General features: G+C 44.5%; 1 protein-coding gene across 1 annotated transcript in view; it reads left to right on the top strand.

Moving 5' to 3' along the window:
- Window positions 1-20,599, top strand: part of SCD5 (stearoyl-CoA desaturase 5) — a 174,312-nt gene extending 153,713 nt beyond the window's left edge. The window contains exons 4-5 of the mRNA XM_010358930.2: window positions 14,658-14,890; window positions 20,018-20,599. Of these exons, the coding sequence (XP_010357232.1) occupies window positions 14,658-14,890; window positions 20,018-20,208 (424 nt within the window). The 3' untranslated portion in view covers window positions 20,209-20,599. The remainder of the gene's footprint in view (window positions 1-14,657; window positions 14,891-20,017) is intronic.
- The last annotated feature ends 1,765 nt before the right edge of the window (window positions 20,600-22,364 follow it).

Raw genomic sequence — 22,364 nt, forward strand, 5'->3', positions numbered from 1 at the left:
ATAGCAATAGCTCTAACCCCCATAAACAAAAGGTCTTTGGCATTCTCAATTTTTTTTTTTTTTTTTTGACACAAGTTCTCACTCTGTCACCCAGACTGGAGTGCAGTGGCACACTCATAGCTCACTGTAGCCTCAACTTCCCCAGGCTCAGGTGATCTCCTACCTCAGCCTCCAGAATAACTGCGACCACAGGTGTGTACCACAGTCCTGGATAATTTTTGTATTTTTTGTAGAGATGCAGTTTTGCCGTGTTGCCCAAGCTGGTCTTGAACTCCTGGGCTCAAGTAATCCACTGGCCTTGGCCTCCCAAAGTGTGTGATTACAGGCATGAGCCACTGTGCCTGGCCTCAATTATTTTTTTAATGTGAAAGGGTCCTGAGACCAAAGAGCTTTGGATCAATTTTCCGGGGGGTGAACAAAGTGCCCTCCTTAGCAGGTCTGTGATATCATGGGCATAACTCACCGTTATGCTTATCATTTTATATTAAAATAATCTGCTCATAGAGCTCTCTTATTAGACAATAAGCTTCATGAGGACTATGTGCTATTCATCTTTCCATTTACTGAACCTGATGAACTACCTAACAACCCCTCCCACTCCCATCCAAAAATAATTGAGGACCAAGGAGTATGTCTACTATCTAGTTTATAGAGAGCACTAGACAACCTACAGCTGAGACCTGCAGCTTTAGCAGGCATGAACTGTGCATGATGCTGAAGGAAGCAGCACATGGACATCACCACTCGTAGAGTTTCGTCCCCTCGAAGTGTGTTTCACCAGCCTGGAGTTCTGTCTCCCAGCATGAGGCAGGGAAACTCTGTGAGCATACTACCCATTCATGCACGGTCACGCCAGATGAACAGTAATCTCCAGTATTCATGGTGCCTTCAAAGGCCCGGTGACCCTCAAAGATACAGGGAGAGGACTACCTACAAAGATGTGGATGTTTCAACAGGAGACCCATTTGGCCATGTCTTCTGTCAATTACCTTGGCCAACTCCAGTGTGAGAGGAGGAAGGCATGGGTCTTCCCTACACCAGAATCCCATGTTGTCAGACCAAATTCTACCACAAGTAGCAGTGTGAGACTTGATGAAGACCTACCTCTGCCCTTTGGACACTCTGACAGCCCCTTGCATGGAAGTCATGATAACGGTAGTCTCTGTTATCTAAGGGCACACACAGCTCACCTTCTATTCAGAATCCAGCCGCAGAATCCTGTCAGTGGTGGGGCATAGGATGGAGCAAGGCCCTAGGTAATGCCCCTCTGAAAAATGTTTGCTACTGGGAGGTACCCTTAGAGTATTTTTAGTCAGTCCAAATATTTTGAACACCTTTATTTTACCAGTGAAAATTCATTTCCCTTATTCTAATTACAAATTATTTAGGGTGATTGGAGATAAAAATAGTTGGAGCCTTGTAACAGACCTCTGGTATGTGAACTGATTAGCTCGCCAGGTGCTCGCTAAGCATACCCAAAATATGGATTTTTTTGTTACAGTACCTCATATTTTAATGAATGCCACTAAGGTGAAGAATCACACACACACACACACACACACACACACACACACACCCACACCCCCTCACCCTATTTATGCTAGAGAATCTTCAAGTAAATCACAAACAGTATAACAATGTCATTAAGTTCAAATGCACATAGCGGAGTGAAAACTAAATATAGTAGTGTCTCACTACTCAGCTATCTAGGAGTTTCATTTAACTGGAATAAACCAAGGACCTGTAAATAAACGAAGAGAACCATTATTAGACACTATATGCCAGAATGATATCCATTATTGTATGGAATCCTCGAAACTCCAAAGCACATGTTCCACCCTGTAGCTCCGTATAAAGAGATCTTCGAATCTGTGTCACAATCCTCCTAGGTTTTCATTCTTAGTCTCGGCACGACCGACTCCTTCAAGTCTCACCCAGAGCCCAGGTGTTCTTGATTTGCACACAAATTGAGTAGTCTTAGTTGTCTGGTTTTCAAACCCTTGACAGATAAAGAGAAGTTAGAAGGAACAAAGAAGCAACTGCTGGTGGCAACACTGACAAACAGAAATGACAGCTGCTCAGGGTAGACCTGAAATTAAGGGATAGGCCAGCAAAATTTAATAAGTAAATATAAGAACCCAGTTCTTACAGTAACTGACTCATATATAATGACTCAGATAAGATCGAGACTCATACCTCAATAGACCCTGCTGGCAAAACACAGCGCATCCACTGTTGTTTCTCAAGATCATGCTCAAGCCGTGAGATACCTCTTAGGCACCACTGCAGACTCTTTCTGGACTTCCTCTGTCCTAGGGCATTTGGCCATTTGCTCTGAGCAGCTCTCTGTGCACTCCAACTGGCTTTGGTAGGTTCATCCCAACACACCCTCTTCACACCTGCACGTATGGGTGTCTTGCCTTGGGACTCCTCTGTTGGTGCTGGAGCCTGAGGCACCTCTCAGCCTCCAGGTTTGCAATCCAGAAGTTTGCATGTGGTGGAGGGGCTGGGATGAAAGGCGGGAGCTGGTGAGACATTATTCTCCCAAACATCTCCCAAAGGGAATGTCCTGAGGTTCAGTGGCTCAGATGGCCTCTTGGAAGATGGTGCAGCCCGACTGAGATAGCAAATAGTGGCTAGTACAGTAACACACTCTCCTGTTAGCTGCCCCACCTCCCCTGCTTCCCACACTCTTGCCCTGGACTTGAGCTTTGTTTATAAAATAATAGCACATAAGCTTTTGACTCGAGTCCTGCTGTCTGGGAAACCCAGGTTAAGACATTCCTCACTATCAAGGAAGGTCAAGTTTGTTTCATAATCTCTGATTTAGAAGGCAAAAAAAAAAATGAGTAATGATTTCCATATACAGTTTCTGTATTTATTTTCTCCTCTTACTATCATTCCCAACATAAACAATTTTTTTTAAGTCCAGGTAATCGAACATGTATATCTTCAACTAGGAAGAAGACTCAGCTGCGTGAAATGATTATCTTCCTGAGTTTTTACAGCACGGTTGTACTGAAGGGATATCAAATGATGCAATAATCATCGTTGAGAGGAGATCTATCAGGGTAGACGGTCTGGAGAAAATCAATCTCGAGCTGATTTCTGAAGACTAGAGAGCATGAGGAGGACAATGCAGCTTGAACACAGGGAGGGAACCCGTGTAACCTTTAGAGCACATTGTTGTGCACAAGGTCGTATCTTTTACGTGAGAAACAAAGACACTGTGTTATATCAGCCTGTTCATTTTTACCCTCAACAAGAAAACTGGTCAGCCCACCTAATCCATTCAGCTGCCTCAGCTGATGTTGATGGTGAAGGTGGCTAAAATAACTCCATTGGCTCTTTTCCCCAATGGAGACTGACTGGCTGCTGGTGTGTAGCTTATTATTGATAGTTGTTAGAGTTTTGGAATTAAACTTGCTCCCTTGAATGGGGTGGAGGATTGTACTCTGTTGTTCTTTCGGCAAAAGATCTACATATATGTAGGCTAAAACAACCAGGGGAGCACACCTGCACACATACATGAACACACAGGCACACATGCACATGTGTATAGGCACTACTATCTAGTGTCACTGTCATTCCTTTAAAATTTTCCTACCAAAAAAAGTAGAGATGGCTGGGTGTGGTGACTCATGCCTGTAATCTTAGCACTTTGGGAAGCCAAGATGAATGGATCACTTGAGGCCAGGAGTTCAAGACCAACCTGGCCAACATGGTGAAACCCTGTCTCTTCTAAAAATACCAAAAAATTAACTTGGCATGGTGTTGCATGCCCGTAATTCCAGCTAATGGGGAGGCTGAGGCAGGAGAATCACTCGAACCCAGGAAGCAGAGGCTGCAGTGAGCTGAGATTACACTACTGCACTCCAGCCTGGGTGACAGCGCAAGACTCCATCTGAAAAGGGGCAAAAAAAAAAAAAAAAAAAAAAAAAAAAAAAAAAAAAGCCAAAGCCAGAGAAAAATATCTTTTCTCTGCTGCATTGCAAGGTTGTGAAGAAGATGCTTTTGTGAAGCAGTGGTCTGTCCTCTGCTTCCTCCACAGGGAAGGAGATGCATCCAGAAGATGCAGGCCATGCATCTGGATGATCCAGGTAAGAGGTTTTCTTCCACAGACCGCTTATCATGGAGTAGCACAGGGGAGGAGATGTCAAGACTAATTCAGGGTCAAAGCCAGCTCTGGAGTAGTTCGATTACAACCTTCAGAGAATACTTCAAGCACAGCAGTCCTAAGTGCTTTCACTTAAAGACACTGCACACAGGAGAGACAAAACCCATTTTCAACTTAAACAATTCAAAAAGCTTGGAAGATTTTTGGCAAAATTCCATAGAGCTACCCCCAAAATGGGCTTCCATTTTCAGATGTGCATCCACGTGCATCACATATTTCACCTCCCTGTGGGCAATGCCAGAGGAGACAAAGGAAGGGGGAGAGAATATTCCATGCATTTGCAAGCTGTCAAAGCATATCATTTGTCCTCTAAATAAGTGTTTACTAAGCATCCATATGATTTTTCTTTGTCCCCTACAAGATGTAAAAATTGTAGGGAAAATGAATTTCTGGCCAGGCTTTACGTGAAATAAAAAACCAAACATGTTTAATCAAGATGCCAGTGACAGCTCATCGCTCATCATTACGGTGCATTTGTGGGGCTGTAATTTCTTTCTCACCCGTTGTGGTGTTTGCTTCTTTTCACATTTCCTCAGGCTGGCCCCCTTGGAAGTCGGCAGGTCATTTCCCCCACTTCATGCTCTAATAGATTTCACTCTCGAGATCTCACACACCACCAGCTCTGGACTGCTATGTTTAGCGTTAGCAAAGCAGTAGGAAAACGCTTGCAGACAGTGATTTCTTTTTCATCCAAAGAAAAATGAGAGTTTGAAGATGCTTATCACACCCAGATTTGGGGAAATAAAAAGAAATTCCAAATTATTTCTTCTCAGCAAAACACATTTTTTGTTTCAAGGCTATTCTTAGTGTTTCAGTGCTCTTTATCGATCCAGTTTATTGGAGTTGAAGAAATTGAAAGATTAGCACCCATATCTGGATTTGTGTTCTGTGTTCAAGGCTTACTTGGATTGGGGTGCTGTTGTGTGCAATGCCTTTTGATTGTGTAAAAATGGACTCCTTGTCCAGAACTAAATGCTGAGGAACATCTTCCCAATTGTGGTTTTGGTGCGATGAGAATTTGGGAGGGGTGGACAGTGGAAAGGCTTTCAGCATCCGTTGTGGACCTGTTCTTATCAGTTGTCACCTTCAAGCTGGAGAAAGCTGCTCTAGAAATACTTGTAAAGTGAGTTTGACTGCTTTTGCCTTTGCGTTTTTGACAAATATTTGGGTCTATGGTCTCAAATCTGTGGAGGAGAGCCAGTCTATTTTTTGGGTCATTCTTGGGTTGATCCCACCCCTTCCCTCGAGTTCTTCCTCTTTCTTTTGCCCTCTGATTTTTTTTTTTTTTTTTTTTTTTTTTTTGAGACAGGGTCTTACTCTGTCGCCCAGGCTAGAGTGCCGTGGTGCGATCTCTGCTCACTGCAGTCTCCACCTCCCAGGTTCAAGCGATCCTACTGCCTCAGCCTCTCTAGTACCTGGAACTACAGATGTTCACTTCCACGCCCAGCTAGTTTTTGTATTTTTAGTAGACATGGGGTTTCACCGTGTTGGCCAGGCTGGTCTTGAACTCCTGACCTCAAGTGATCCTTCCACCTTGGCCTCCCAAAGTGCTGGAATTACAGGTGTGAGCCACTGGCACCTGGCCACTCTTTTGCTGTCTTGATGAGTTTAGGCACCTTCTCCTATCCCAGGGTCTGAGTGTTCATAGGTAGGCAGAGAGGAAGTCACTCACATTCCAAACCGAGACCTAACCTGTGAAAGTGGCTGTTAATCTTAAATATTGTCAAAATTTTACCATATTTGGAAGCTCAGGGAATGACCTAAAAGCTCAAGCTCAGAAATTGTTCATTTAAACTGGGGGTAGAAACCCTCAAAGTGAAATCTGTTGCTACCTGGGAGTTGGGTCCTGATAAGCAAGAATGTCTTTAATTAAGTTCTTGGCTTTATGTACACAATCCTACATGAGCACTAATCCAAGAACTAAGCATCTTATGAAGAACCCAAAAGCAGTCTGCACAGTTATTGCATGGTTGTGGTTTTTGGGAAACCTTGGGATTGTATCTCTCATACTCCTTGCCTTACTGAAATCACTGTAGTGTTTTTATTTTCTTGGGAAACCAAGACTCATCATTTATTAACCAAAATATCATTCAGTTAGTTATTCCACAAATATTTAGGAGTGCTTGCCATGTGGGATTCTTTCTGTGAGACCTTGGAGAGTCGGCCTTTCTGCTGAATTCTGCCAGCCCAGCAGTGTATCCATGTCATAGGTCTGGTTACCCTAGAAACTGGCTCTGAGATGGATATTACACTGTAGAAAGTTTACTGGAACAGGTCCTTGGGATCAATACCTGTGGAAGAAGGGGCAAAAGCAAGATGGGTAAAGGGAAGAAGCTAGGCTTTGAACAGTCTCAGTGGAGACATTAGCCCAGTGGGGACCAGGCCTGGACAGTGGGCTCCTCTGGTCAGTCACTGATGTGCAGTCATTAGGGGAGGGGCATGACCTCGGGCAAGGTAGCTCTCCACCAGAGGTGGCACTGTCAGCTACTGGGAGAGTAAGTCCTTTAATCCTACATGGGGACCTGGGTGGCACATCACAATGTCCATTACAGAGTGCTAAGATGCTTTTAGCTACTCTACAGAGAATCTTGACTCAACGGGCTTCAACAATAGGACATTCCTTGCATCTCAAACTAAGACATCCGGGATAAAGCACCTCCAGGATTGGTTAGTTCCGTGGCTCACCAGCTTATCTAAGGAGCTCTCCATCCATCTGCTCTGTCACCCTGAGAAGGCAACTTTGCTTCTCAGGCTTCTTCCTTTCATAGTCACAGATGGCTGTTGCCGGACTGGGTGTCACTGCAGGAAAGAGAAATGATTTCTGCCCTTGTGCTCTTTCTATTGTTGAGGAAGATATTTCCTTGTATTTCTCTTTCTTTATTGTGGTGAAATATACAAAACATAATATTCATCATTTTAACCATTCATAAGAGTGCAATTCTGTGGCATTAAGTACACTAATGATAATGTATAACCATCACCACAATACACAAAACTTTGTCATCATTCCCAATAAAAACTGTGTTCTCATGAAATAATAACTTTCTCTTCACCCTCAGCTCCTGGTAATTTTTTTTTTTTTTTTTTTTTTTTTTTTTTTGAGACGGAATCTCACTCTGTCGCCCAAACTGGAGTGCAGTGGCCGGATCTCAGCTCACTGTGCAAGCTCCGCTTCCTGGGTTCACGCCATTCTCCTGCCTCAGCCTCCCGAGTAGCTGGGACTACAGGTGCCCGCCACCTCGCCCGGCTAGTTTTTTGTATTTTTTAGTAGAGACGGGGTTTCACCGGGTTAGCCAGGATGGTCTCGATCTCCTGACCTTGTGATCCGCCCGTCTCGGCCTCCCAAAATGCTGGGATTACAGGCTTGAGCCACCGCGCCTGGCGCTCCTGGTAATTTCTATTCTCTTTTCTGTCTCTATGAATTTTCCTATTGTAGGTGCCTCAGGTATAAGCATACAGTATTTGTCCTTTTTGTCTGGTTTATTTTACTAATCTTAATGTTTTCAAGGCTCATCCATGTTGCAGCATATATGAAAATCTCATTCCTCTTCATGGCTGACTAGTGTTCTATTGTATATATGTACAGCGTTGTCTGTCTACTCATCCACTGAATAACGTAGCTACCAACATGCGCATACAGATATCTGTTCATGTCCCTGCGTTTTATTCTTTTGGATACATACCTGGGAGTGAAAATCCTGTGTCATATGATAACTTGATATTTAACCTTTGGAAAAACCATCAAACCATTTCCTGCAGTGGCTGCGTCACTTCACATTCCTCTATCAGTGCATGAGGAGTCCAGTATTTCTACATCCTTGCTAACATTTACTTCCCTTTTTTAAAGGTACGGTCATCCTTTCTCTCGAGTCTTATTGGCCTCTATTGTGTCACATGCCCACTCCTAAATTAATTATTTGCAAAGTAAAGGAGATTACCAAAATTGCCTTAAACCAGTCAGGACCAGGTCCCTGGATAGGGTCTACATTCCCCTAAAGCAGGACAGTAAGATACCTGAAGAAAACCCAGACATTCCAGCAAGAAAGAAAGGATGGGATGAGGAAGAATAAAGCGAAGCTACCATCAATGTTTGCAACAGGGTGGCTTTAAAAATAGAAATGCCCAGAGCAGAGATTCTGATTCACTTGGTCTGCAGTGAGTACTCAGCATCAGTCACTTTTAAATGTTCCCAGTTGATTCTAATGTGCAGTCAGGGCTGCGAGCCCTGATCTAGCAGGTTAGGCTGCCTGTTAAGCTAGCATGTGTGAATACTGAGAGATGAGAAGGACAACATGCTACAGGAATGCTGTGCAGTGCACCTCGCCTGGTCCAGGGGGACTGAATAAAACCCCTGAGAGGAAGTGATGTTCAGACTGGTACTTGGAAGAGGCAAGTCAGCCAGGGCTGGGGAAGAGTGTCATAGACACAGGACAGCGTGTGGTTCAGTTTAAGAACAGGAAGAAGCTCAGTCTATCTAGAGTGTACACAGTGTCCGCTTCTAACCTTGAGGGGACAATATTTTTACTCAAATATATGCAACTCATGGGGCAAGGTCTATGTTCAACACTCCAGCTGCATTTACTGCTGGGTAAGTTTCCCTCTCCCTGTGCCATGTTCTTGGTTGGCTGAGTGAGCAGCAGGTTATACTAGAGGCAGCAGACATTCAGGGTTTAAGAATTGAGTTTGAGACCTTCCCATGCTCTATACATCCGGTGTGGCTGTAGGGAAGGCCCATGACCTCTCTGGACCTCTGCACAGTTCCTGCAAAAGACGGTATAAAAACTACGTCATAGGGCCATTATGGAACTCATTTAAAAACGTATGTGAGCGACATCATAAATATGCTGATGAGTTGCAAACTTCAACTCCCGTCCCCACCTCTCTCTAGGGCACATCTCGACTCCAGACCTATATGTTGATATCTCCTACCTGGCAGCCCCATTTGGAAGTACATTGGGCATCTCCCGCTTACCGTGTCCAAGACAGAGCTCTTCATATGCCACTCCAAACCAGCTCCTCCTCCGTTCTCCCAACATAGGCTTTAGGGCATCTTCATCCTTGGTGTCATCCTTGACTCCACTCTTTCTCTCCAACATGGAGTCTGTTAACAAGTCCTGCCACTCTACTTTAGAAATATACCCAGATTCTGACCATTTCTTACCACCTCCATGACTATCCAGGTTCAGGCCACCATATTCTTTAACCTGGATCATGTGACAGTTGCCTACAAGGCCCTCCAAACTTGATCCCCCATTATTCCTACTTTATCTCCTACAACCCTCCCTCTTGTTCATTTGCTCCAGCTCCAAGTTTCATGCAGCCCCAGTCTGCATGACTTCAGGGCCTTGCTATTTGTGGGTACCCTGCCCCCAATTAGCCAGATGGCTAACTTCTCACTTCCTCAAGCCTTTAGTCAAAAACCATAGTGTCGGCAAGCCCTCCCATAGACACACTATTTAAAATTTCAGTGCCTGCCCTTAATGTATCATATTCTCCTTCTCTGCTTTGTTTTTTTCTTCCTGGTATTTACCACTAATGTGCATTAGTTTTGCTTATTTATATTGTTCATTGTCTGTGTTCCCTGCCAGAATATACCAGATATAGAGATCTCTGCCAGCATACCCCGCTCCACAAAGCCGGGGATTGTCTGTTTTATTCACCTTTTTTTTATTTTGACATGGAGTTTCACTTCTTCACCCAGGCTGGAATGCAATGGCATGATCTTGGCTCACTGCAACCTCTGCCTCCCGGGTTCAAGCAATTCTCCTGCCTCAGCCTCCCCAGTAGCTGGAATTACAGACATAAGCCACCACGCCTGGCCTTGTTCACCTTCTGTCTCAGTTCTAGGGCAGTACCTGGCATGTAGTAAGCACCCAATACATTTATTAGTACAGCATTTTATAGAAGAGAAACCTGAGGCTCAGTGCGATTAAATAATTCATTCAAGGTCACACAGCTAGAAGGCATTGTGTAGTTAAATGTTCTGTGATGCTTTTCAACAACAAAAAACCCATTTAGCAAAAGGACAGGGCAGCATCAATGACTCCTCTCCAGCCCTCCTATCACCAGATGAAGAAAGGAAATCTAAAATGAGGAATGAGTAGGTGCAAGAGGGCACTGTGGAGTTGCTCTGTGGCCCCTTGGCGAGACCATTCCGGTTTGAGTGTTATTAGATGAGGAAACTGGGGCGCCATCTCAGCACTTCTTCTGAAGCACAAAGGCCAGTGACTGTTATTAGAAGGAGACCAGCTGCTGGAGGCTGAAAGTGCACAGGAGGAAGGGGTACTCCCTACTCAGGAAGGATTTGCTAAGTCGGCTTGAGATGGTCAGGGAGGATTTTTAGACCGTTTTCAGCATCAAGACCCATCTCACTTGCTATCCTACACAGACTTACTGTGCCCCCTAAAAATTCCTTCTTTCATCCATTCTACTGAACATACAAAGAGGAATCCTAGCCGATTACAGGGAGGACAATCAGGGAACAACCCTAGAAGTAGATCTCTGCAGCATCATTGGAATGAGGACAGTGATTATTATTATTTTTTTTAAGAATGTCTTTTTTGAGGAAGAGGAAATGTGCCTGGACCACGGGGGTTCTAGTTGGGGAAGCCCGGGCCTTTTTCCTCCTTACCCTTGGGAAATCACATTGCTATTGCTGTCTGTTCACAGGGACCCACCCGCTTGGCAGGGTAGAGCTTCTAGAAGCAGAGCCAAGGCAGGCAGGAGGCTCTTCAAACAGTTCAGAGGGAGGAGGCAGGGGCAGGGTCTGAGTGGAAGCTGGGTGCTACAGGCTGGGGTCAGACTAGAGAAGGCTGGTTCCACAGGACTGGGGTCAGACAAGAGGAGCCAGAGCAGGGCCTGGGTCTCTCCCTGGGAGGCCATGGCACCTCCCTCCGCCTGGGGCCTTCATTACCCGAGGGTGTCTACTCCAAACCTGCTGCAAACATTCAGAGAGAGAAGTGCCCAGGGCCCGGCAGAGAGCAAGCTTTCCACACCTGTTTCTCTCCCTCTTCTTTCAGAAGCAAGATGGGGGTGGGGACAATGGCTCAGAGCAGGACTGGGAGAGGCTCCCTTGAAAGGCCTGGCTTATAATCCAGAGAGTGGAGGAAGGAGAGGAAGCTGCTGGAGTTGCAAGATGGCTTCTGTTGCCATTGTTCAGTTGCTTTCTCTCCTCCTCAGAGGTGCAAACAAGAAGTAACAGAGCCAAGTCTCTGGGTACCTCTTCCATGTTCCCTCCGTAGCCCCTTCCTCCTTATATGCTCACCACCAGCTCCCAGGTCCTTGGCCTGTGCAGGGCCGGTGCACTCCACACAGACATCCTCTTCGATAATGCTCCCAGGTCTTGGCTGTGGTCCTTTCTGGAAATTGCCCTTGGCCACAGACAGCTGCCTCGCCCAAACATTTGCCCGCCCAGGGGCTCCCTGAGGCCAATGCCCAGATAATGCAAGGATAATACCTTTCAATTTCATACAGGTCTTAAGATCATCTGGCCCAGAATGCCCCATCGGATCCGCTGAAACTCACTGTGGGTGACCTCCCTCTGCCCAGTGCTGCCTTCCTCCCTTACTCAAAGATCATCTGGAGAGAACTCCCTAAGAGCCTTCTGTCCATGACTCTAGAAAGCCACCTCTAAGGCCCTGAGTCCCTTAGTTGTCTTTGGTCTTTGCCCCTCCAAACACAGCCCCCTCATTTGACTTCCTTAGGCACCCACTATCCACTAAAATGCAGCCATCCTGTATCCCAGTGACTGGAAAATGGGTGCTGATGGGTTAATATGGTGCCCAGTAAAAATATTTACCATGATGGGAGTTGACGCACAGCTAGCAGTCTGCAAAACACATTGACGTACGTTATTTCTTTTTTTTTTTTTTTTTGAGACGGAGTCTCGCTCTGTCGCCCGGGCTGGAGTGCAGTGGCCGGATCTCAGCTCACTGCACGCTCCGCCTTCCGGGTTTACGCCATTCTCCTGCCTCAGCCTCCCGAGTAGCTGGGACTACAGACGCCCGCCACCTCGCCCGGCTAGCTTTTTGTATTTTTTTTTAGTAGAGACGGGGTTTCACCGTGTTAGCCAGGATGGTCTCGATCTCCTGACCTCGTGATCCGCCCGTCTCGGCCTCCCAAAGTGCTGGGATTACAGGCTTGAGCCACCGCGCCCGGCGGACGTACGTTATTTCAATTGCAAGGCAGAATAGCATGGTGGTCTCTGAAGTGACTGCCTGAATTTGAATTTCTGTCCCACCGCTTATGAGTCTTGCGACTTTGGGCCAGCTACCCCTTTCTATTGCTCAGTTTCCCTATCTGTAAAATGGGGGTAATAGTCCCATCTTCAGAGAATGTTTGTTAGAATTAAATGAGTCAATACATATAAAGGTCTCAGACTGCCCTAGCATATGGCAAGCACATAGTATGCCTTAGCTATTAGTATTTGATCCTCACAACAACCCTGCGGTACTACAATTTCTACCTGTGTTGGGTACGTCTCAAGACACTCATATTCTCAGCCCAGCTTTTCACTCCAGCTGTTTGTTCAGCCACCTGCTGGCACAGGTGTAACAGCACCTTGCTGAGCTGTGTGGCTTCTCTTACTTCCTGCCTGAGATGCCTGTAGAGCCCACTTGGCTGTTCTGACCCAAGCAAACCTGGAAGTGTGAGGGAGCTGATATCCCATGTGGCACCCCTTGATGCCAAGGAGGTATTGGAGCCAATGGAAAAACAGTCCCTTCTTTTATTCCCTGAGAGGATAATCCAGAGGTGTATTATGTCCCATCAAAATCCAAGTTCAGTTGCCCCAGCAGTAGCTACTCCAGTAATGCATGCAGTCACCACTCCCCCCTTTCCCCATTTCCTTGAGCCCATTTGCCCATCCATGCCTGTCAATGGAGCTCACATCCCAGAGTAAACTGCCCAGACACAGGCCATTGCCTCATGGTCTGCTTTTTCTTTCTTTTTTTTGGGGGGACAGGGCAGGGGGCAGGGCATCTAATTGTGCATAGGAGAAGAGTGAAAGAATAAAAAGAGGCATGTTCTAAACACCATGGAATACTATGCAGCCATAAAAGGGAACAAGATCATGTCCTTTGCAGGGACATGGATGGAGCTAGAAGCCATTATCCTCAGCAAATTAACACAGGAACAGAAGACCAAACACCGTATGTTCTCACTTATAAGTGGGAGCTGAACAATGAGAGCACATGGACACAGGAAGGGGAACAACACACACTGGGGCCTGTCCGTGCGGCAGGGAGGGGAAAGCATCAGGATAAATAGGCGATGGGTTGATAGGTGCAGCAGACCATCATGGCACACATTTCCCTGTGTAACAAACCTGCACGTCCTGCACATGTGTCCTGGAACTTAAAATAAAAAATTTTAAAAAGAACCATACAATAGAAGAAAGAAAAAAAAAGGCACGTTCAACATACATAATCAGATCTGGACTCAAGTCAGTCTTCTGCCTACCAAATTTCATGCCCTCACACTGTGCCTGCACTCCTCACACTGTGCCGCACATCTGTTAAGATGCATAAGATACATATGCATCTTAACAGAGGCCTTCCAGAAGCTTGATTAGGCTGCTGGAGGCCGAGGAGGAACACGCTGTGAACAGGTAGCTTCAGATACTTTCATGTTCCAACCCTTCTCCTGTCCCTGCATAGAGGCAATCCTGCATGGTAAGAGGGCGGTGAGCAGTGGCTCCACTTGGCTGAAGCCTGGGTTGGGGGCTGCACCTAACTTGTCTTTGTATCGCCAGCACTTAGCTCATGTATCATTAATACTCAGGGTCTGGCACATAGCAGGTACTCAGTAAATGTTTGCTGGATGCATAGGTCCAGAACTCAAACTATGGGTGATTTGCTTCTTAATGATTACTTTCTATGTGGCCACGCCTGTTTCTATATTTATTTTTTTGTTGTTGTTTGTTTTTTTGGGTTTTGGGGTTTTTTTACTGGTTTGGAATGTATATCTCTGATGGACAGAGAACTTTTTTGGAGTGGAAGATTGTCCACCTTTTTACCAAGGTGAGTTAGTACAGAATTATGTACCTAAAATTATTTAAGAAGCATTAAATGTTTCTCAAAATTATCTGAGAAAACCTGAATATCAGGTTGATTGAAGAAAGAAATCTCTAGGTGCTATCTCGAACTGGTGCTTGTGGGATAAATGTCACTCTAAGATACATGGGTTTGGCCAGCACAGTGTTGATTATACTGAAATTCTTCTGAGGTATGCCACAGGGCCTACCACTTCCTATAGCATTCTACCTGTCCCAGCTCTCAAATTTGGGTCACCTGCTTAGCCCCTGCAGGTATATGGGTCCTGTGAGCCCCACGCAACAGGCTTCCGTATATAGAAAGCGTTGAAGGAACTGACTGGCACACTTCCCTCCTTGGGCTTTTTTCTGACTTTCCCTGTGACTTGCCCAGCCCATCCCCTGCCCCATCAGCGGGTCCTCCTGGTGATACGGTGTCTTGCCCTGTAGGTACTATAAGATCTCCGTGGTGCTCATGTGCTTCGTGGTCCCCACGCTGGTGCCCTGGTACATCTGGGGAGAGAGCCTGTGGAATTCCTACTTCTTGGCCTCTATTCTCCGCTATACCATCTCACTCAACGTCGCCTGGCTAGTCAACAGCGCCGCCCACATGTATGGAAACCGGCCCTATGACAAGCACATCAGCCCTCGGCAGAACCCACTCGTCGCTCTGGGTGCCATTGGTAAGTAGGGGTGGTGAGGGCCAGTGGGGAGAATGGTGGCCCAGGTTTTCTTGGCCTCTCAGTAGTTTTGTGGAATCAGTAAAGAGAACCAGTGGAGTGGAGTTCAGTGAACTTGAGCTTTTATTTTTTTCCGAAACAGAGTTTCACTGTGTTGCCCAGTCTGGAGTGCAGCGGTACAATCTCAGCTGACTACAGCCTCTGCCTCCTGGGTTCAAGCAATTCTCCTGCCCCAGCCTCCTGAGGAGCTGGGATTATAGGCATCCACCACTATCCCTGGCTAATTTTTTTTTTTTTTTTAGTAGAGACGGGGTTTCACCATGTTGGCCAGGATGGTCTCGAACTCCTGACCCCGAGTAATCCGCCCTCCTTGGCCCGCCAGAGGAGCTTTGGCTTTAGGATCCTGACTCTTGGACAAGTCGTGTGATCTCTCTGATTTACAGTTGTCCTATCTGTGAAATGGGACTAGCAATGCTTACTTCATAGGAGTATGTAAACCGCTTAGTACAGTGCCTGGCATGTAGCAGGTAATCAGTAACTACTAGTTATTCATCATGACCATGGAAATGTTCTAAAGGAGAAGCAGCAGTTGACCCTTCTCTCAAACTGCCCTGACCATTCTGGCCTCAGCTGTCCAATCATTTGGCAGAGCTTAAGAGAAAAGGCCTTCAAACAAAGGCGTGGGAAGGAATGAGATGTGCCATTTCACGGGACCATAAAACAGTTACGAGCGAGGCCTCTGGAGTCAGTGACTTTGGTTGAGTCCTGTTTCCTCCACTTACTCTCTGGGCAAGTCACCCGTTCTTCTACCTTTTGTGTCCCCATCTGTAAAGTGGCGGTAATATTAGCACTTACCTCCTCCTGGGGTCATTAGAGGGCTAGATGAGTCGATACAGAGATACAGAGTGTTCCTGCCAGTGCTTGTATGAAACAAGCCTTCATGATGTTACTTTTTTTTTTTTTTTGAAATGGAGTCTCGCTCTGTTGCCCAGGCTGGAGTGCAGTGGCATGATCTCAGCTCACTGCAAGCTCCGCTTCCCGGGTTCACGCCATTCTCCTGCCTCAGCCTCCCGAGTAGCTGGGACTACAGGTGCCCGCCACCATGCCCGGCTAATTTTTTGGTATTTTTTAGTAGAGACAGGGTTTCACCGTGTTAGCCAGGATGGTCTCGATCTCCTGACCTTGTAATCTGCCCGCCTCGGCCTCCCAAAGTGCTGGGATTACAGGCGTGAGCCACCGTGCCCAGCCCGTGATGTTGTTTTTATTGCCAGTCATGTGTTCTTAGGCACTTACTTGTCCCTTCTGTGCATTTATGTCCTCGTTTTAATCATAGCAGGAATAATCATAGCAGTTACTTCAGAGACCTCAGGCTAAAAGGAGTTAATACCTGTTAAAGCACTTAGCACTGTGCCTGGCACATGACAGGTGATTAAGAAATATTAGCTGTACCTTTATAGAAGCAACTCAGACTTGTTGGTAAGCTGAGCCTTGAGCACAGAGATCAAACACAGGAAAGTTCCTACTGTTAAGTAGAGATGGTCTCTGTGTCACTCGGTGATGAGATGCTGCATCACTTCATTAGGGCCATCTGTTTTTCAGACCCCAGGGATCCCAAAGTTCTTGTCAACTTGCATTGATGGCAGCAATAGAAGGTGGAGCGAACACTATATTTAGCCAGGGAATAACTGCATAAGCAAGGAGAAAGTACCTTGGAAAACAGGAGGAGCGGTGCCCCGACCCTTTCTATGGCTTTCCCCTCCTCTTGCCCTGCATCTTCTGAAAGGACTGTAATGCAGGGAGCTGTGAGCAGTGTTGATTCTGTGAGTAGACAGAAATGGGGACAAGATGGGCGGTCACCGTGTAGGAATGGATGGGCCAGGAGACTCAAGCAGTGTGGCCATGACACGAGCCCTAAGGAGCTGGGCATTGGTTATAAGTCTATCCATGTCAACACTGGACTCCCAGTTTGCCTCCCAAGAGTCCTTGGAAAGCTCTTGCCATACCCAACTGTGCAGTAGAGTGGGGAATACATCATAGTGCCTATTTCTGAAAATAGGGTGAAGAAACTTTTCCATACTGCTCTTTAATCCAGGAAAAACACTAAAAATGATGAGGCGGTGAGGTGGTGTGCAGGGTAGGGATGTCCTAAATTTAAAAGAAAATTGCAGACCATGCATGGATCCATCTTGAGGTACTCAAAATCTTCTAAACAGGGTCAATAGGAGAACTATATGATGACTAGTAGCCACTTAAGAAGTAAGAGTCTGACAGTTTCTCAAACAGTTAAAAATAGTTACTGTAGGATCCAGCAACTCCACTCCTACATTTATACCAAAGAGAAATGAAAACATATGTCCACACAAAAACTTGTATATGAATGTTCATAGCAACATTATCCATAATAGCTGAAAGTGGAAACAACTCAAATGTCCATCACTGATGAATGGATATACACGATGTTGTACATCCATATAATGAAATACTGTTTGGCAATAAAACGAATGAAGAGCTGATACTTGATACAACATGAATGAACCTTGAAAACATTTTTTAAGTGACAGAAGCTAGTCACAAAGGACTACATATTGTATGATTTTATTTATATGAAATGTCCAAAATAGGCAAATCTACACAGATAGAAAACAGGACTGGGAGGGAGTAGGAGGTGGTTGGGGGTGATGGTTAAGGCACGTGGGTCTTTTTGGAGAGTAATGAAAATGTTGTAAAATTCATTGTGGTGATGGATGCATAACTGTGAATATATTAAAAGCCATTAAATTGTATACTTCAAGAGGGTGAATTATACAGTAAGTGAATTTTATCTCAATAAAGCTGTTTATGAAAATCAAATGAACTAATTCATTAGAAAAATGAAAATTAAAGCCACAATGAGATATTACCTCACACTTATTTGAATGACTATTATCAGAAGGATAAAAGATAACAAGTGTTGGTGAGGATGTGAAAAAAGGGAACCCTTGCACACTGTTGGTTAGAATGTCAATTAGTATAGCCATTATGGAAAACAGTATGGAGGTTGCTCAAAAAATTAAAAATAGAGCTACCATATGATCTAACAGCCCTACTTCTGGGTATATATCCAACGGAAATGAAATCAGGATGTTGAAGAGATATCTACACTCCCATGTTTAAACAGGATTATTCACAGTAGCCAAGTCCATCAGCAGATGAATGGATAAAGAAAATGTATCACATATGCATCATGGGATACTATTCAGCCTTAAAAAAAGAGAAAATCCTGTTATTTGCAACAACTTGAATGAACCTGGAGGACCTTATGCTAAGTGAAGTAAGCCAAGCACAGAAAGACAAACGCTGCACAATCTCACTTCTATGTGGAATCTAAAAAATTTGAACTCATAGAAGTAGAGTAGAATGGTGGTTGCCAGAGACTGGGGCAGAGGGGTTGTTGAGAGAGATTGGTCAAAGGGTACACATTTATAGTCTGACTAGAGGAACAAGTTCAAGAGGTCTATTGTAAAACATGGCGATAGTGACTACAGTCAATAACAATGTATTGTATTATTGAAAATCACTGAGAGAATAGATTTTAAGTGTTCTTACACTTAAATCACTGAGAGAGTAGATTTTAAGTGTTCTTACCACAAAAACATAAGTATGGGAGGTAATGCACATGTCACTTGGCTCAATTTAACTATTCCAAAATTTATACATATCTCAAAACCCCATGTTGTACATGATAAATATATACAAATTTTATTTGTCAATTAAAAAATAAGTAAAAGAAATTTTAAAAATCAAATCAGAGAAGCCATGAGAGCTCTCATGAGTACATCTTTTAAAAGAAGTGAGAGAGTAATGCAAATCAAAACCACAATGAGATACCGTCTCACACCAGTTAGAATGGCGATCATTAAAAAGTCAGGAAACAATGGGAGCTGGAGAGGATGTGGAGAAATAGGAACGCTTTTACACTGTTGGTGGGACTGTAAACTAGTTCAACCATTGTGGAAGACAGTGTGGTGATTCCTCAAGGATCTAGAACTAGAAACACCATTTGACCCAGCCATCCCATTACTAGGTATATACCCAAAGGATTATGAATCATGCTGCTATAAAGACACATGCACACGTATGTTTATTGTGGCACTATTCACAATAGCAAAGACTTGGAACGAACCCAAATGTCCATTAATGATAGACTGGATTAAGAAAATGTGGCACATATACACCATGGAATACTATGCAGCCATTAAAAAGGATGAGTTCCTGTCCTTTGTAGCGACATGGATGAAGCTGGAAACCACCATTCTCAGCAAACTATCACAAGGACAGAAAACCAAACACCACATGTTCTCACTCATAGGTGGGAACTGAACAATGAGAACACTTGGACACAGGGTACGGAACATCACACACCAGGGCCTGTCATGGGGTGGGGCGAGTGGGGAGGGATAGCATTAGGAGATATACCTAATGTAAATGATGAGTTAATGGGTGCAGCACACCAACATGGCACATGTATACACATGTAACAAACCTGCATGTTGTGCACATGTACCCTAGAACTTAAAGTATAATAAATAAAATAATAATAATAATAATAATAATAAAGAAAAGCTTCATGAAAAAAAAAAAGCGAGAGGGTAAAAGCTGCCCACTGACCACTGAAAGGGGTAGAATAATATATAAGTACATTCTAGATACTTAAAGATATTTAATTTAGTTACCTGTTTGAATGATTCTCATTTCTCTCTCCTAAGCTCTTCCAAAAAAGGATTTTTAAATCACTCCAGCCCACAGAAACTATTTTTTAAAAACAATTGTACATCAAAATGATGATCTGTTATCAGCCATTTAGCATTTACCTTAGGAAGGATAGCTCCGAGGTCATAGCTTCATGTCGACAGTTCACACAGGAAAGTTAATCTTGTGGCGATGTGCTAACTTTATTGCTATTTTTTCTGTTCATGTTGTTTGTCTAGCTAACTAAGTCAATGCCTTTGGAGGCAGTAACCAAGTCTTTTGCTCCTCACCGAGCCTGACACCATGTCCTGCACATGGTAAACCCTGAAAAAATAGGTGATGCAAAAAATCTATGCAGAGAGGTGGTGATTGAATTATTTCAATGCCCGCTTTGTCTTCCAGGTGAAGGCTTCCATAATTACCATCACACCTTTCCCTTTGACTACTCTGCGAGTGAATTTGGCTTAAATTTTAACCCAACCACCTGGTTCATTGATTTCATGTGCTGGCTGGGGCTGGCCACTGACCGCAAACGGGCAACCAAGCCGATGATCGAGGCCCGGAAGGCCAGGACTGGAGACAGCAGTGCTTGAACCTGGAACAGCCATCCCACATGTCTGCCATTGCACCCTCGGTTCATGGCTTTGGTTACAATAGTTCTCTTGTACATTGGATCGTGGGAGGGGCAGAGGGTGGGGAAGGAATGGAATTATGTGGCTTGGGAATTTTTTTGTTTGTCTCAAAATAATGTTGAAATACAATTATCAATGAAAAAACATTTTTTTTTTTGGAGACAGAGTCTCACTCTGTCACCCAGGCTGGAGTGCAGTGGTGCAATCTCGGCTCACTGCAGCCTCCACCTCCCTGGTTCAAGCAATTACCCTGCCTCAGCCTCCGGAGTAGCTGAGATTACAGGAGCCTGCCACCATGCCCAGCTAATTTTTTTGTATTTTTAGTAGAGACGGGGTTTCATCATGTTGGCCAGACTGGAGACCAGTCTGACCTCAGGCAATCCACCCGCCTCAGCCTCCCAAAGTGCTAGGATTACAGGCGTGAGCCACCGCGCCTGGCCGAAAAACTTTTTTCTTTTTTTTTTTTTGAGACGGAGTCTCACACTCTTAACCTAGGCTGGAGTGCAGTGGCCGGATCTCCGCTCACTGCAAGCTCCACCTCCTGGGTTCACGCCATTCTCCTGCCTCAGCCTCCCAGGTAGCTGGGACTACAGGCGCCCGCCACCACGCCTGGCTAATTTTTTGTATTTTTTTAGTAGAAACGGGGTTTCACCGTGTTAGTCAGGATGGTCTCGATCTCATGACCTTGTGATCCACCCTCCTCGGCCTCCCAAAGTGCTGGGATTACAGGCGTGAGCCACCGCGCCTGGCCGAAAAAACTTTATAAGTCAATATTACTATAGTTTAACATTAGAATGTGGACATGTGATTTAATCGCTGTAGCTAAAGTATGTCAAATATACATTGTCATGTGCTTGAACATGATGCTAACCCTGACAGGAGGAAGGAAAGTAATATTCTTTCAGTGTGGTTCCAGAGAGCATTTCTTTTATTTTCTACCAATTAACCCAGCATTGCTTTTAAACAACCATCTGAAGGAGCAGAGAGGCAGGGTAGAAGACAGAAAGAGGGTCTAAACTAAAGAATGTTTCTGTTTTGTAATTATTGTGTGTGTGTGTGGTTTTTTTTGTTTGCTTAAGAGAATCAAAAACTAAAAAAATGAGAATACAGGAAATGGCTCTTGTATATATATTTTTTGCCATGTTTACCACTTGTTAATGCTCTGCTGTCTTTGCTTCAAGAGAGATTTGTTCACTGCCCAGCTCGTTTTGTGTCCTGAGCCCTATGCCCAGCCCACCTTATAAATCATGCCTGTTTAGATGTTTGATTTTGTTCTGTGTGCCATTGTCATCTTAAGGGTGTATAACTCAGACATGCCAGACATCAAATTAAGCTCAAATTAAGCTCTCGTTTAAATGTTTAAACACCTAATTTATATTCTAATTGATCCCAGCCACTGATGCATGTACTTTAGCTACTTCTGCTAAATAAGCATATTAATTTTCCACATCAGACCATCAGATCTTAAGAACTAACAGTTATCTAGAATTCCGTGTCTACTAATGTTTCATCTGCATGCAGCGTTTATTGATTTTGTAGCAAAATATAAAGTGATCATTATGTAGCTTCTAGATTAAAAAATTTTGTGTGTGAAGTTGCTTTGTAAAGAGCATGTGAAATTAATGGGACAGCGTGTCCTTTGTGTTAGATGTTAGAGCAAAAGAAAGGGCTTATAGTATTAGTATTGGAGCACTTTGAAGATAGATATTTTCAGAAACGATGTAGGAGTTAAAAGTTACATTTTAAATTTTAGAAAAAGATATGATGGCAATTGGAAATAGTCACAATGAAGTTCTTCATCCAGCAGGTGTTTAACAGTGTTATTTTGCCATTGATAATGTGTAAACTGTGAGTGATTTACAATAAATGATTAAGAATTCATTGATGTTCTTGTCCAGATACTTCAATGCTGTTTAAAGGGTGTTCTTTCCAGAGTGCTTGATGCGTTCTGATGATTGTATGACTCGCATTGGGATTTGGGCTCTGGGCTAACAACAGCCCCTGAGACCAGGCCTGTCCTATCCTATCGGCCTTAGGCAACAGCCAGGGGAAGCCAGCAAGTTTTATTTGGAATGTAGAACTCCTAGTGGTATTGTTCCCTGATTCTCACTCACCAG

Source organism: Rhinopithecus roxellana, chromosome 2, assembly GCF_007565055.1.
Source record: "Rhinopithecus roxellana isolate Shanxi Qingling chromosome 2, ASM756505v1, whole genome shotgun sequence".
NCBI classification, from domain to species: Eukaryota; Metazoa; Chordata; class Mammalia; order Primates; family Cercopithecidae; genus Rhinopithecus; species Rhinopithecus roxellana.